Source organism: Aulonocara stuartgranti, assembly GCF_965226115.1.
Source record: "Aulonocara stuartgranti genome assembly, chromosome: 6".
NCBI classification, from domain to species: domain Eukaryota; kingdom Metazoa; phylum Chordata; class Actinopteri; order Cichliformes; family Cichlidae; genus Aulonocara; species Aulonocara stuartgranti.
The window spans coordinates 25,653,832-25,668,763 of record NC_138944.1 but is presented as its reverse complement, the minus strand read 5'-3'; the positions used below and the strand labels follow the sequence as shown (position 1 = coordinate 25,668,763).

Sequence of the window (14,932 nt, the reverse complement as noted above, 5' to 3'; positions counted from 1 at the left end):
ACACTCGAGGACAAATGACGTAGCAGTGTGAGGATTAATGGCTCAGACACTAGGTTTCAAAAGGAGGACTCAGACAGACGACCTTGAAAAAAACAAAAAAACAACAGTTTACTTCCATCAGTGTTATAGTGCTGTATAAGGGCTTCTTATGGGGACTGTTTTCTGCACTGCCAGTAGGAGCATGAGTATGGCTTCCATTTATGAATTAAGGCAAAAAAAAAAATTGATTTTTTTTTTCCTGCTACGCATGTTTGACTACCCATTGCAAGATTTTCAAGGTTTCACTCTGAGTGCTTCAGCTCTGCAAACAGAAAGGAGTACTACACACAGTTTAAGGCTCACAGCTTTCTTGCCCTCTGCTGCTAGCATGCAGATAAGAGCATTAGAGCTGTTTTTCGTTTCCAGCCTTCAATTGCTGCTATTAGCCACTCTCTGCAAGAAAAAAAATAAAGATGGGACTCAACGTGAATCAGTTTTGATGGAAGAGCTGGGCACTGGGGTTCGTAAGGAAACTTTCAAAATGATTCAATGGACCGTTCCTCAGCGTTGCACAATAAATAAGCAATTAATATGGAAATGGAGGAAATAATAAGGCAAAGATTAGTAGGACAAGGTTACGTGTTTTGCTCTGCTGTGCTGTCAACTGAAGTATAGAGAGAGTAAGAGAGGGAAGGAAGGCCTTGAAAAATGAGAAACTTCTTATCTACGGCAGACACCATTATTGATTATAGAATTTAATTTGTGCTTCATACCTCACACGACTTTTCAAGACTTTTGAAGTCTATCTGTTCTGTCACGTCCTGTCAGAGCTGATGTAAAAGTCTGTTTACCTTTTGCAAAATTAAAGAGAAACTCTTTAAAATTTATAAAACAGGGATGTGATGTATTTTCTGCTGTGTCAGATGGTTCAGTGAACAACTTCTTTTTTTTTACTTTGTTCTCACCATCCCTTTGTCTTTCTCTGGCAGTGTTCAAGAACCCAGTATGCAAAGTGTACAGATTTCAAACAGTGGACAGCAAGTGGATGCTTGTGCGGGAACAAATGGAGGAGTGCACTCTGTCGTTCAGTATCCCCAAACAGCTGCTCGCGCTGTACATTCAGGAGGACATGAGTAGGTAAGCGCATCTGAAAAATCAGACATAATCGTTGTGTGGACCTTAATTTCTTCTTCTTGTCGTGGAGATTAAGGACCCAGGCTGTGGAGCCATACTGATTAAACAGAAGGCAGGTCTTTTATTTTGGCTGACTCGCAGTTCTCAGAAACAAAGCCCAAAGTAAATCCAAAAACAAGAAGCTGAGATTCAAAATTAGCCCAGGAAATCACGGGGGTTAACACATGAGGGGAGCTTAGCAGACACTGCAAGAAAGACTGAGGGGAAGACACAACTATTTTTACAGGGATTCAAATTCAAATTTTTATTTGTCACGTACACAGTCATACACAGTACGATATGCAGTGAAATGCTTAGACAACTGCTCGTGACCTAAAGAAAAAAAAAGGAAAGGGCTATGAATAAGATAGGAAATAAATATGAAAAATTAAAAAGTGTAAATTTAACTAGGAAGGAATAAAATATAAGAATATAAAATATAAAAAATGAAATAACTGTACAACACAAATTAGAATGAAGGGTAAATTTAACTGGGAAAGAATAAGATAAAATATATAAATTAAAGTTGAAAATAAAATAACTGTACAACAAAATACACAATACACAGTATAGAACTATATAAGAATGTATGAAGAAATATAAATAAATAAATAAATATATATACACACACACAATAACAGCAGCTGTACAAGTATTAACTGGAAATGAAGAATATAGTGACCAGTGTTGTGCAATCCACATTTGTCTTGTGCGGTGCAAATATGCTTAAAGTGGTTTAAGTGATGAAGTGAAAACAATGTCCAGTGTGTGTGTAAGAACTATATGTGTGGGTCAGTACTGTGTGGTGGTGTGATTGAGAGACCGTATCGCCTGCGGGAAGAAGCTCCTCCTCAGTCTCAACAACAGACTGTTCTCTCTGTTGAGGCCAGGAAAGCGATTCCGCTCCCTGAAGACCAACACAGAGAACAGTCTGTTGTTGGGATGGCTGAGGTCCTTCACGATCTTCCTGGCCTTGGTCCAGCACCGCCTGCTGTAGATTGATCTGGGATTTGTAGGCTAGTCTTCTGGGCAGATCCCAGCACCGCACAGCACCGCCTGCTGTAGATTGATCTGGGATTTGTAGGCTAGTCTTCTGGGCAGATCCCGGCACCCCCGTGCCTTATGTTTGACACTGCTCAACCGAGGCAGGGTTGAGAGTAAAACTAAGTGCAAAGAACAGGCAGCAGCTGACTACCACAGCAAAACAATAACTAACTTAAGACTCACTAAACACAGAAGAAACCTATAATAAAGAAGGAAACTAAGCATAAATAACACAATCTTTAAAAAGTAATAGAACTCAAATATAAAAAGTTCAAAAAACCTCAAAAACAGACTAAAGCATAACTCACAATGAAACCTAACAGAAAAGCCAAACAGAAAGCATCTGAAAAAGACAAATAACTCAAACATGGCACGGTTTAGTTCAACACAACAACAGCCACCTCGAGACACTTTATATTGGAAGGTCTTCAGTCTAGACCTTACAATAGTGGAGAGAAAATCCATCAGTGAGATAAAAAAAAAAAACTCCCCTCTTATGGGAAGAAACCCCCAACAGAACCAGGATCAAGGAGGTGGAGCCATCTGTTGCAACAGTTGGGGCTACAGCTGTACACAGGGGAGGCTAAAAAAGACAGAATGCAAACAACTAAATATTAAACACTGTAACTAACTCACAAAGGACGACAGTAATGAAAGCCTCAGAATATAGGAATCAGGACCCAACGTGGTCAGGAGATAGACCAGGTCACCTAGTAATTGGAAAGTTGGTGGTTCCATCCCTGTCTGCTCCAGTCTGCATACTAAATATCCTTAGCAAGATGCTAACACCAAGTTGCTCTTTGATGATGTGTTGGATATAAAGGACTTCCATGCAAAAAGCATAAAAGAAAGTCCATGTGTGAATAAGTGCTCGGATAGAGCAGAAAAGTGCTATATCAGAACCAGTTCATTTACCATTTTTCAGTCTATAAGGAAACCAAGTCAATAACCCAAACTCCGAGATTAACTAGAAAACTGAAATACACAATACACAACCCACAAACAACCTAAAGACCGCAACAGCCTCCTCCCATATTTAAAACTAACCCCTTTACAACCTCAGCTCTATTTGTATGTTTAAAGACTTTACTTGGAATCAAAACAGAGTCTAGTTGATACTGTGTGAGAAAAAGGAAAAATTAGACCATCCCCTCGGGCTCGACCGTTGATTGTCAAGGCAGATCATTCCTTAACTGGCCTGTTGTCTCTGGCAGCCCTTTCTCATACATAACACATAAACAGTCCATACATAGACACGCTCACACATGAATTATTTACGCTGACTTCAATCCAAGGCACACAAAGATCCAATCAGAGATCTGGATGAGTGCGTTAGTAGGAAGATGTTTTTCCATTTGTAATCACAGCATGTAACAAAAGCCTCACACAGCCACACAACATCAAGGACACGTGTCCGTCACATCCCTTCCTTAAGCATATGCACTGGATCCCATTCACCTTCCAGTAACGTGTTCCTAGAGCATCGGTGCTGTTCTGCTGCCTTTTTAACCTTACTTCCTGATAATTCAAATCTTAGCTAAATTTAGAAGACAATTATAGAATATTTATGAAATGCGTTATCTGTATAATACAGCTCATGAGCACTCAGCAGGCTCCAAACCATGACTACCGTATACAGTGTTCGTTTATTAACACCCATGTGCACCATATCTCCAGCTTGGTCGCTCGAGCACCTCTTCTATAATCCTCTTTAAATGTTGTCTTTCTCCACGGTGCCTCTCCATTTTGGCGATTCCGTCAGCCAAGCTCACAGCGGTGTTAGCTCAGGGTTTTTAATGATTCAGTAACTGCTGTAAAGTTGTGAGTGCAGCAGCGGATTTTGGGTGGCTTAGTTTGCTTTAGCACTCTGTGATAATCTTGGATATTTCTTCCGTCTATTTGTTAGCTTTAATGTCTCCACTCATGTTCTAATCGAAGACTGTGAACACAGAGGCAGTAGAGTTTCCGCTGTGGCTCCTTGTGCGCGTCGCCGTGTGTATGTGTGCAAAGAAGATAAATGCATGTGCAGCAAAGTGTGCGGGTATCGATAAAACCTCCCTCATTAAGAGCTGTCTGGTTTCTCATTAATGAAAAAAGAAAAAGTGCCCTTGCTTTTGGTGTTAATTAACAAGTACTGTGTTTGCGTGTCAAGATCATGTAGGTGACATTTTGGCATCCACCATCTTTGTTTGCACTTGCTCTTTATATCTAAGATCTGGATTAATGGCTGTGCTTGTTGTCTTGATGGAGCCGTTTTTTCACAATAAACTGAAGGTATTTGGGGTGAAAAATGCTTGCTTTTCAGCGCAGCCACAGAGGTTTTATTGACCCCCACACAAAAGGCCTTTAGTTATTAAACTGAACAGTCACTATAATGCGCCATGAAATAAAGGCAGCCACATGACAGGTCTTTTCTTTTTTTGGAAATGTATTTTGTTATCCGAATCATCTGGCTGACTCAATTTTAACACATTTTCCTCTTTATCTGTATCGATCTATTGTTTGTTTTTAATCTGCATCACATGTCAGTTTAAAAAAGTCATTGTTTATAATAACTACAAATATATTTCATGAATTTTATCCAGTTAATCCTCTTATCTTCCTTTTTCTTACCTTTTTTGCTTTCTTATGCTGTAGGACATTGTTTTTTGTTTTTTTTATTTTATTATAACTGAAAGAGATGCTGCTTCAGTCAGGGCCACAATACTAAAAATATTATTTTTATTCTCTGACCGCAGTAATTTATATTTAGTGGTGGGGTGGATGGAGCTTACCTTGTAAGGGCTGGTGTGGTGAGAGCCGCAGTAAAACCCCACCACAAAACGGAGCAGGCAAAAAACCCCGATAAATATCACGTTAAGTTAGATAATAACTTAACGTGAAATTAAAAAGTACTATCCACTAGCCAAAAATAAAATATTGAATTAGATAATCATTTGCAACAGTATTAATGCCAACAGTCCCGTCTTCACTCTTCCAGTTAAGGCACAGTTTCACAACACTGCTGCACACAACCCCTCCTCTCAGTTACAGCTGAAATACCTAAAGGCCTCAACAATAAGCAACACTTTAGGAGGAATTTCAAGAGGTCAGTAAAGCTCCAACACTGAACTAATAAACACATATCACAAATGTTAACCAGGCAGGCACACATGTTAACATTAGGTCAGCAATTACCTGACAGCCACATTATGATTTAGCCATGAATTGTTTCAAATATTGCTTTGAAACAATTCAAAGCAATATTTCAAGATGATCGAACACAGTTCACTGCAGTTCCAAGTTTTTAAAATGATACATTAAAAGATAGAAGAGTTATTATTAGACTAGCAGTTAATAATAAAAGGATAACACTAATATGGGAGCTAGGTAGCTTCCTGCCTGCCTATCTGTAACACTAATACAGCGTTAATTTAACAGGATAACACAATTTGATAGGAAAAATGTGACTTGTTTTTTTTTTTTTTAATGCACTACATAAAAGACTCTTAAAATTCATCTTCAAATACAGTAACATAGTGTTTGCATTGTCAGATAACTCAAAAATGACGGTTATTCCTTGTATTGTTCTAATATATTTTAAAAAATAAGCTTGTCAATTTCCCCCCGTGTTATACAAAATTGTCAAGTTTGAAACTCTAGTATCGTGGTGACCCTGTTAGATGTAGGATGAAAAGGAGGCATTGAATTGGAGGTGGGTGACAAAGCGGCTTGCAGAGGTAGCAGCAACTGTGAGCAGCTTAAACCGGCTTACCGATTGGATGTGTAGAAGAGTATTGCTGCTGACTTGCACTCCATGGCCTGTGTAAAGTGTAAAAAAAAACAACTGTATAATATACTGTGTTATTCCAAAGAAAGTTATTTTAGCATGAGTAATGAATTAGAATGTAGCAGAGTCTCCCTGAATGTTATTTTTGGGCTTTAGAGTTTTAGTGTTAATCAGCAATGAATATTAACAAATATCTAAATCCTGATGTTGAACACCTAATACCTGCAAAAAGAACGAATATCCAAGCAGTTGATAATCGAGAAGGCAAAACAACATACACAATAGGACAAAGAGGACAGGAAAAGTGGATGATTGTTGTTTGTTCTCACTACAGGCTAGATCATTTCAAAGATGCAATAAAGTCATCATCTTACTCTATAATATTAAATGTGACATTGAAAATGCATTTTCCCTAACATCTGCTGTCTGTTAAATGTTATACTAGGATCTGTGACCTTATTTTTGCATGCATATTTAATCAGCTCATACCTACTCTTATCACACCTTTACCCTTTCCAGACAATAGCGCAGTGATTAAAGGGGGTGAGTCTATCGTATATCTCTGTTCACCATCTCTGTGCCTCGGAACCCTCATTTAGCAAGCAGATATGCGTATCTGTTGTTTTAACCATTATTTACATCCACCTTGACCTGAGACACAAAGTAACAGAACGATAGTGTGGTTTGAGCCTGTGATGCAGTGTCTTAAGGATATTTAGTGGAGACCATTGTGGCTATATATTTACTATTTTAACACTTAAATCAGAAAACTTGAAACCACTGTCTCCTTGATCATTAAAGTGGTCAATTGGTCAAGTGGAATCATTAAGAACAATGTATATTTCAGTGAAACCAGTGGAAACATGGGTCTGTTCAGTACCCACTAGCTAGAAAATCTACTATAAGATTATCTAAACAGCACAACATTTAAAGACACTTATTAGCAGGGTTGTTCCTTTTCCTGATTGATGCCAAATATTTTTTATTTTGTTTTCTTATAAAACAACAGGAGTTTCAAGCCATTTTGCAAACATTTTGCATTACAACTACACCGATCTTGGTTCAAGTGTCTTTTTAATTGAAGATAATTACATCACAAAAGTATCAATGATTCTCATTTTCAAATCACATGAATGTTCTGCTGTCAGTAGCGATATAAGTGACCTTTACTCTGAAAATCTGGAATATTAGGAAACTTGAATATCACTGCCAGTTAACAGTCCACTGCTGTCCTCCGATATATGTACTCTTATTTGTAAAACTACTCTGATATAACCGGTGGCTATGCTAGTTTCTGTTTTGTTGAGCAGGTAGGCAGTGTAGAAACAATGTCTGATGGAATATTTAAGAACAAACATAGTGTGAAAATTCACCAAAGGCAAAGTGCAAAGAGTGACTACAGAAACATAAAAAACACATTTTATGCTGTTATAAGGGGCTGAGGGCTATCTGTGAATTTATTGCTTGCCAGGCAGAGAAATTGGGCCAGAAGGAAAACCACAGGTCACTGGACCTGCTCAAGCATAAGAAGTGGGTGAAATCAAAAAGCTAGAGGACTCTGAGAGGAAACCAGAGCTGGATTTTCCACTGGCAGAAGATAGCAGATGGGCACAGCTGGATACAGATCTGAGTGATATGTTGGACAGCATCCTGAAAGGAGATGTAACCAAGAAGATAAAGACCATGGTGCAAGCTGTGCAACAGGTACGCCAAGATGCCATGAAGGAAGGCAGACACCAGCAAGCCATCAGCAGATCCCAAGAGGTGGCTTTGACAGATCACATAAAAAAAACCCGGCATTGCTCAAGAAAAGGTGCTGAAAGATAGAAAAAAAATTTGCAGGAAGGAGATAAACTGTAAAAACCAGAAAGAGAGAAATGTCAAGAGAGAAAACATTTTTTTAACCCTAACCACTTTACAAATCACTCCTATTGGAAAGCCCAAGAGCAGGAACCTGATATGTTCTTGGGTAGAAGTTAAGGACAGTGTGGAAGTGGGACACGATGACCCCACCAGAGATGTTTCAGTAGGAAACAGTTTTTCCTGCTGCCAACACTTAAGATGCACATCCCTTTTAACATGACAGACTTTGCCATCGACTAAAGTAACAGAAATAGTTGGAAAATCTCAAGAAGGATCCACTTCAAGACCATGAGACCCTACTTTCAAGATCTATAAATACTGCCCAGTGGCACTGAAGAGTTTTGAGAGATGCTCCTGTTAGAAGTTTAAATATGTTATGGTCTATTATTATTCACAGATTAACATATAATCTACTCACCAATGTGTATGTTGTATCCAATCAGAAAGTGTCCCAGGATGTTTGGAGGACTCATCCAGTTTTATAGCTTTAACTATCAGGTTCACACCTATTTTTTATCTAACCAAATAACACTGACCAGCTGATCCAACAGGCCGCCAAGTACCATCAGGAGTAATTAAGATTGCCCACTATCATCCTTTTGAAGAATACCAGCATTTGATCGATGAGGCTCTTGTCAAAGAATGACAAGTAGCCTTATTCCCTATTAAGGTGGCTTTCCACAATTTCCCATGAGGATGAGGATGTAACCCAAACAGCCGGAGAAAGCCACTGGGAAGATAGCCAGGGCAGCTGAAAATAGCTGTGGTTGACAAGAGCAGGTGAAGACTAATTTAGTCTTTGCAGTAGCACAGTGTACAGGTATAAGGGGTGAAACACTTGTGGCCCTGAGATAGTTGGGGATAATGTTTAATGTAGGGTATCTTGTCAGGTGAGAATTTTACTCAGAATTGACTGATTTAGTATGGAGTGATCCATTAGTTACTTATCTCAGTGTCTATTCTGGCAAAGACTTAGATGTAATTACTTTTATTTGGTCTGACAAACAAGTGGTACTCTTGCATTCTACTGAAATATGCTTACTTCCATCAAGTCTATCTTTATACATCATAAGCAGAACTTACAATTTAACCACATGCACAGTGTGTTTACAGAATTGCCCATATTGTGGCTTCCAGTTGGTTTCAAGGTCCAAGTTTGATTAAAACTTGATTAATTATGAAAAGGATCAAGAAAATCTTTGATATGTGACCACAGCCTACATGTATGTGGATATAAATTGAGATGAATGCTTAAACCTATTGAATTATATTCTTTCCTCACCTTCATAAGCATAAGCCCACGCAGATAATTGTGATTTAATTTCTTGTTTTTGACACGGTTACTGAATGACCTCACACTTGCTGTGGCATTTCAGAAGAAACTGTTTCTTATTTCTAATCAGCTGATAAACAATGCGGTGCACTGTTTGACTGCCAACCTGTTCAGGATGTACCCTACCTCTCTCCGAATGTCACCTAACATAGGCTCCAGGTTTCCTGCAGCGCCTTCAAAGATAAGAAGATAAAACTAACTGATGGATGAAAGCATGGTTGTTTTTTTTCTGTTTTGAGGGGAATCAGTTCCTTGTCTTGTTGGTTTGGTCAAATCATTTGCTGTGTAAAATCCTAAATTCTAATTCTGGTATCTAAAAATAGCTGATTTACATTTGTAATTTGTGATCAGAGGAGCGTATAAAGCCTCCTTTAACCTCTAATTTCTATAATATCTCTGGCATTTACTTGGTTGGCTGCCACAGGGACAGTGTGTTGATTATCTGTGTCTATCTGATATTCCCTTTCATATTCAAATTATTTGCCAAAGAAAGAGATTATGCATCCTAGCTGGAAATCAGCTGCTCCACACACAAACAAGACACAAATGTGCACAGACTGATGCATATTGGCAATTATTTCCAAAAGAAAGACCACAAATTATTATGGCATAAAGCTGCAGGCGCAACTAACTGAAAGACACCTGCTTGTTTCAGTATACACAGACAGCAGAAGAGTTAGTAATCGCAGAAGAAAGAGTAGTGAGGGGAGAATTTGAAAGGCCAAAGTGGATCAGCGGACACCAGATATTTTAGCCTGGGGTTTAAAGTTGCATTTATCTGGCTCAGGATGCGTGCATGTTTCAGTATGTTTTAACTTCTGTCTGTGTTTTAAGAGGTTTGCTAATAGTTTTTTGAACCTGAACTAAAAGATTAAGTTCCTTTGAAAGAAGTATAAAAACTATGAAAGTGGCACAACACTAGCTAAAGCACTACAATAATACCTCAATGGTCCTCACAGATCTGTGTTTATTTGTAGGGTGCAGGATCTAAAGGAGCTGGGAGATCTTTCCCCTCACTGGGACAACTTACGGAAGGAGGTGATGACACGATATGCAGGAATAATCAGCTCCTACCAAGAGACCTTGGCTGAAATGGACAAGATTAACGGTATGATAACTGCACCTATCTCTGAATTTGATATTCCCGTCTGTGTCAACACATGTAGTCATGCACACAAATGCGAAGTCAGACAAATACACAAACTGGCTTCTAAATTGCTCATACATACATACACATCACACACAGACATTTGAAAAAGAAGGCTTTTATGCAGTCCTGTAAAACACTAAGTACATCTCGATCATAAGCTTGTAGAACCACCTTTAGCACCAATAACTTTGCAAGACTTTCTCGGTTTCTTACATGGTTGTGAATACATTTTTACCCACTCTTCTTCACTGAGGTTTGCAAACATTGCAATATTGTGCCACAGTGTTTCAGTCAGGTTGAGGCTGGCTAAAACACGGTATCTGTATTTTTGCTGCTATAGTTGGGGTCATTGTGTTTTTGCATGAAATAGTTTTGGCTAAGCTTCAGCTGTCAGACAGATGGCCTAACATTTGACTCTAGCATACTTTGGTATAAAGAGGAGTTCATGGCACTGAAATGCCCGCATGGGGCCCGGGTCTTGTGGCTACAAAACAAGCCCAAATCAATACCCGTCCTCCACCATGCTTCACAGTAGGTTTGAGGTGTTTGCGCTGATATGCTGTGTTTGATGAATTATCAATACTTTATTTTAAAAAGGATAGACTGTCTCCTGGCAACCCTTTCAAGAAATGTAGGTCTTGTTTTTTGGGGGGTTTTCTTTGGTTTTTTTGCAGTTCTTATTTTTGCAGTTTCTTTGAGCATTTCAGAGTCTGAACTAGTTCAGACCAGAGCAAAACTTCTGCTTTAACAAAGGTGTCCATACTTGCTAATGACCATTTAATCAGCTGAATCTGATTAGCAGCACTGCTACTTACCCTCTTAATTTCTATGTAAGCAGTAAGGATGTATTTAGCTTTTCATGGGGCTGTGTGGAGATCTGTGAAAGCATTCCTTTCACCTTGACGATGTTGTCCCGTCATGGTGAAAATCATCTGCTCACATAGTCGAGGGTCCTTAAGAACACTGTAAAGAGGATAGGTACAGGTGTCTGATTTAGCCCAGTCTTGGATCAAAATCCTGAAGTATCCTCGGACCCGATGGGTTAAGTGCACACATAAAGGAAAACTTTGAACTCAAGGATCGATTTTGGGGTGAAAGCATAAGGAGAAGTTCCTGTTAAAAGAGTTTCCATAGCAACGCAGGTTTCATCAGGGGCAAATAAAATATGTACATGGCCATGTGCTCGTCTGTGTTTGTTGCACATAAACGCATCAAAACTGATACAGCCCTGTGCCAGGAGCAAACAAAAGCATGAGTCTCACATCTCATTTATAAATATCCAACCTTCCATTTAGTATGCAGTTACTTGGCGTGCAATCTTTTCTGCAAATGTTTTACATAATAAAATTAATCCATGCAGTTAGGTCTAACGCGAAGACGGGAAGTAATTAGTCTGCTTCTCATTTGTCCCAGGGTTTAACAGGTAGATGCCGAACGCGTGATTTTGGCAATGACGAGGTGTTGTTGAAAATGCATTCTGAAATACAAAGGTGATGTATGTGTTGCATATAGTTTGAACTTCAAAAGCTAGATAAAAGCTCGTATGAACAGCATGCATATACAGTACAGGATATTGCACTCTGTATGGGGCTTGTTCTCAAGCTTACGCCCTCAAAGACACAGTCCCATTAAATAAAATGAGAACAGAATCATTTTTATACATTTGTTATCCGTTTACAGGAGTAGCAAACGTATAAAAGACCAATCATTCTGAATTTGTTTCTTTCCCTCACAGCAGCATGTTCCTATACATTTTTCAGCTTACTATGCACATATTAACATTACGGCTGGTGATTAATTTTCTACTGAGTTACCCTCGTCCACATAATGAGATATTTGTCTCTGTTCCTTTCTTGCTTTGCCCAGCTGATAAGAAATAAAGATGGCTAAGCCTCGGTGCTGCCTGCCTGGACTCTGAGGAGGGGTTGAGGGAAAGGATAATGTGGTGTTGGTCATTATAGTTCCTGACAACTCACTTGCGTGGTCCAGATGCTGTAATACATGGAGGATCCCCCAACCCTGTCTTGCTACTCTAATTCAGTCCTGCATTAACTTAACAGGATGATAGACGTTGCTAAACAAGCTGGGTGGGCAAGCTGCTGCAGATTAATTATTGATAACTAATATGATTAAAAAAGGTTGGGAGGGAGAGACGAAAAGAGACAGACTGTGGAGGAGGTTGAGTGGGTGCACAAATGTGGCAGGAGGGACAAGAAATGAAAACATAATTACCAGAACAAACAAAGGGTGACAAATATGGCAACTGAGTGGCATTCGTCATAAGAGGAGTTCATTAACAAAAGTCAGTGGGCACGGCTGTCCTATTACTTGTGTCTGCACACAAATTAGGAACTTTCATTTAATTTGTCACTGTGCTCTTCTTTTGGAAATGTTCATGTCTAAGTACTACATTTAGACGGGATAAATAAATTAAAGTCAATATGTTATTTACAGTAGAACATAGAAATCAAATCAAATGTTTAAACTGATAAAATAAGGTCTTGATGGCAACAGTATATCTGAGAAATGTTGGGATGGGGTCATGTTTACCACTGTGTAGCCTTTTCGTTTAACAATAGTCTGTAAACATCTGGGAACTGATGAGACCAGCTGCTGGACTTTTGAGAGAGTAGTAGATGCAGTAAGCGCTCTAGCATTGTCTTCCTGAAATATCCAAGACCTTCCCTGAAAAAGACGTTGTCAGGATGGGAGCATGTCGCTCTAATACCTGTATATACCTTTCAGCATTGATGATGCCTTTGTAGATGTACAATCTGTCACTTCCACAGACGCTAACACACCCCCATATCATTAGAAATGCAGGCCTTTGACCTGAGTGCTGATCACAAGCTGGATGGTCCCTCTCCTCGTTAGTCTGGAGGACGTGCCATGCATGACTTCTTCTTTGCGTGATAGTGCTTTAACCTGCATTTATGGATGACGCAGTGCAGTGATTTCTATGAGAGAATCCAGCCTGTTTTTAATGAAGTGCTGCCCGAGGACCTGAAGATCACCAGTATCCAATATTGACTTTGGGCCTTGTCCCCTTGCACACAGAGATTTCTCCATTTTCTCTGATTTTTTCATGAAGTTTTTCCACAATTTGTAGATGCAGATTTTTCAAGGTTGGTGAACCTCGGTCCATCTTTACTTCAAAGATGCTGATTTCATACTCAATGAATGCCCCAGTTAACCTAATTATGTGTTACTCTGAATGTTTCTTTTTAGTACTACTTACTTTTGTTGACCCAGTTCCAACTTGTTTAAAACATTTTTTCTGTTTTTCTTGAAATACTCAAGTTCTCATGTTAAACATTTGACATGTTTTTTGTGTTCGAATTAAAATGTGGATTTATGAGATTTGCAGATCATAGCATTCTGTTCTTGTTTACTTTTTACACAGCGTCCCAACATTTTTCAAATTGGTGCTATAGAAAACAAAATCCAAAGGTTTTGAAATTGCACATGGTTACAATAAAGAAGAGAAGTAGTTCTCTGGGAGGTGGATGAGTTTCCATGTTCAGGTCCAACATTCTTCCAATTTTTAAAACCACTGACCTCAGTGAACAAATCATTAACTGCATTCCATTAATAAATGACTCATCCCTGCTTGCACTGTTTACCAGCTGGTGAGTTAAAGGTGCAGTCATAGTCCTGTTAGTGTTAAACCTTCGCTACTGTCTGCAATCTCCTCTCTAAAATGTCAGCCATCCCTTTGGTGAAACGTTAGGCCTCTGAGCCTTCGCTTATGGGATAACTACAGCTTAAGGCCCAGAGCTGAGTGTTTAAGGCAGTGTCATATATCTGTGTGGCTGACAGTAAAGCCTACTCATTGTGGAGATAGCAGGGCAGGTGGACATGATATTTTTTCCATAATATCTGTATTAGGACAGCCATCTTTACAGTCTGCTCCCTCCAGGTAAAGATGTTCACATACATTTTCTGTTTTGCAGGTTAAAAATGAGGACCGAATGACGTCAGACATGACACACTTGTTTAAATCATAGTCCTGTCCAATGTTCCCTCTAAGCTGCGCACGTGCGCAATTGCGCACTGCTGGCACGGTCTCTGCGCACAGAAAAAAAATCAAACCTGAATTGAAATTAAAATTAATACTTTAACAATTCTATTTTGCAGTGTTAGTCAGTGAGTGACTGGCTGCTCCCGTATGGGATTAGACGATGCCACCTTATCCCATAGTCCAGCCGCTGATGTGATTCACATTCGTATATACGCAGCTAATCAACGTCGTTGACAGGCTATGACAGCGTCCTTATGTGCCGACACCGGTGTTTTAGCTAGCAAAACAGCGTGGCTGATGTGGAGTGAAGCCACGGTAATGACAACGTGTACAACCATTGGAGATGTGAGCAGGACAGACGGAACAATTGACGAAAAAAGTGTGGACTTTATACCAGTTTTTAAATTGTGTTGATTGGCCAAGTAAATCCAGAGTTATGATAAAAATATATCTGCAATGTTTGGTTTTCTTCCTGAATACTATCGTTGTTTATATTTACTTCAGGAAGAAACGATAAAATCAGCATTTTATCAGGAAAACGCTCGAAAGCACTCTCCACCTGTGAGCAAAGATGAAACCAAAACACACCCCCACCCTTTA

The 14,932-nt window shown here is 39.2% G+C and overlaps 1 protein-coding gene across 14 annotated transcripts in view; it reads left to right on the top strand.

Annotated features, from left to right (window-relative positions):
• Window positions 1-14,932, top strand: part of inpp4b (inositol polyphosphate-4-phosphatase type II B) — a 384,743-nt gene that overhangs the window by 313,714 nt on the left and 56,097 nt on the right. For all 14 annotated transcript variants that reach the window (XM_082537632.1, XM_082537630.1, XM_082537622.1 and 11 more), the window contains 2 exons: window positions 969-1,116; window positions 10,139-10,269. In XM_082537632.1, coding sequence (XP_082393758.1) covers window positions 969-1,116; window positions 10,139-10,269 — 279 coding nt within the window. The remainder of the gene's footprint in view (window positions 1-968; window positions 1,117-10,138; window positions 10,270-14,932) is intronic.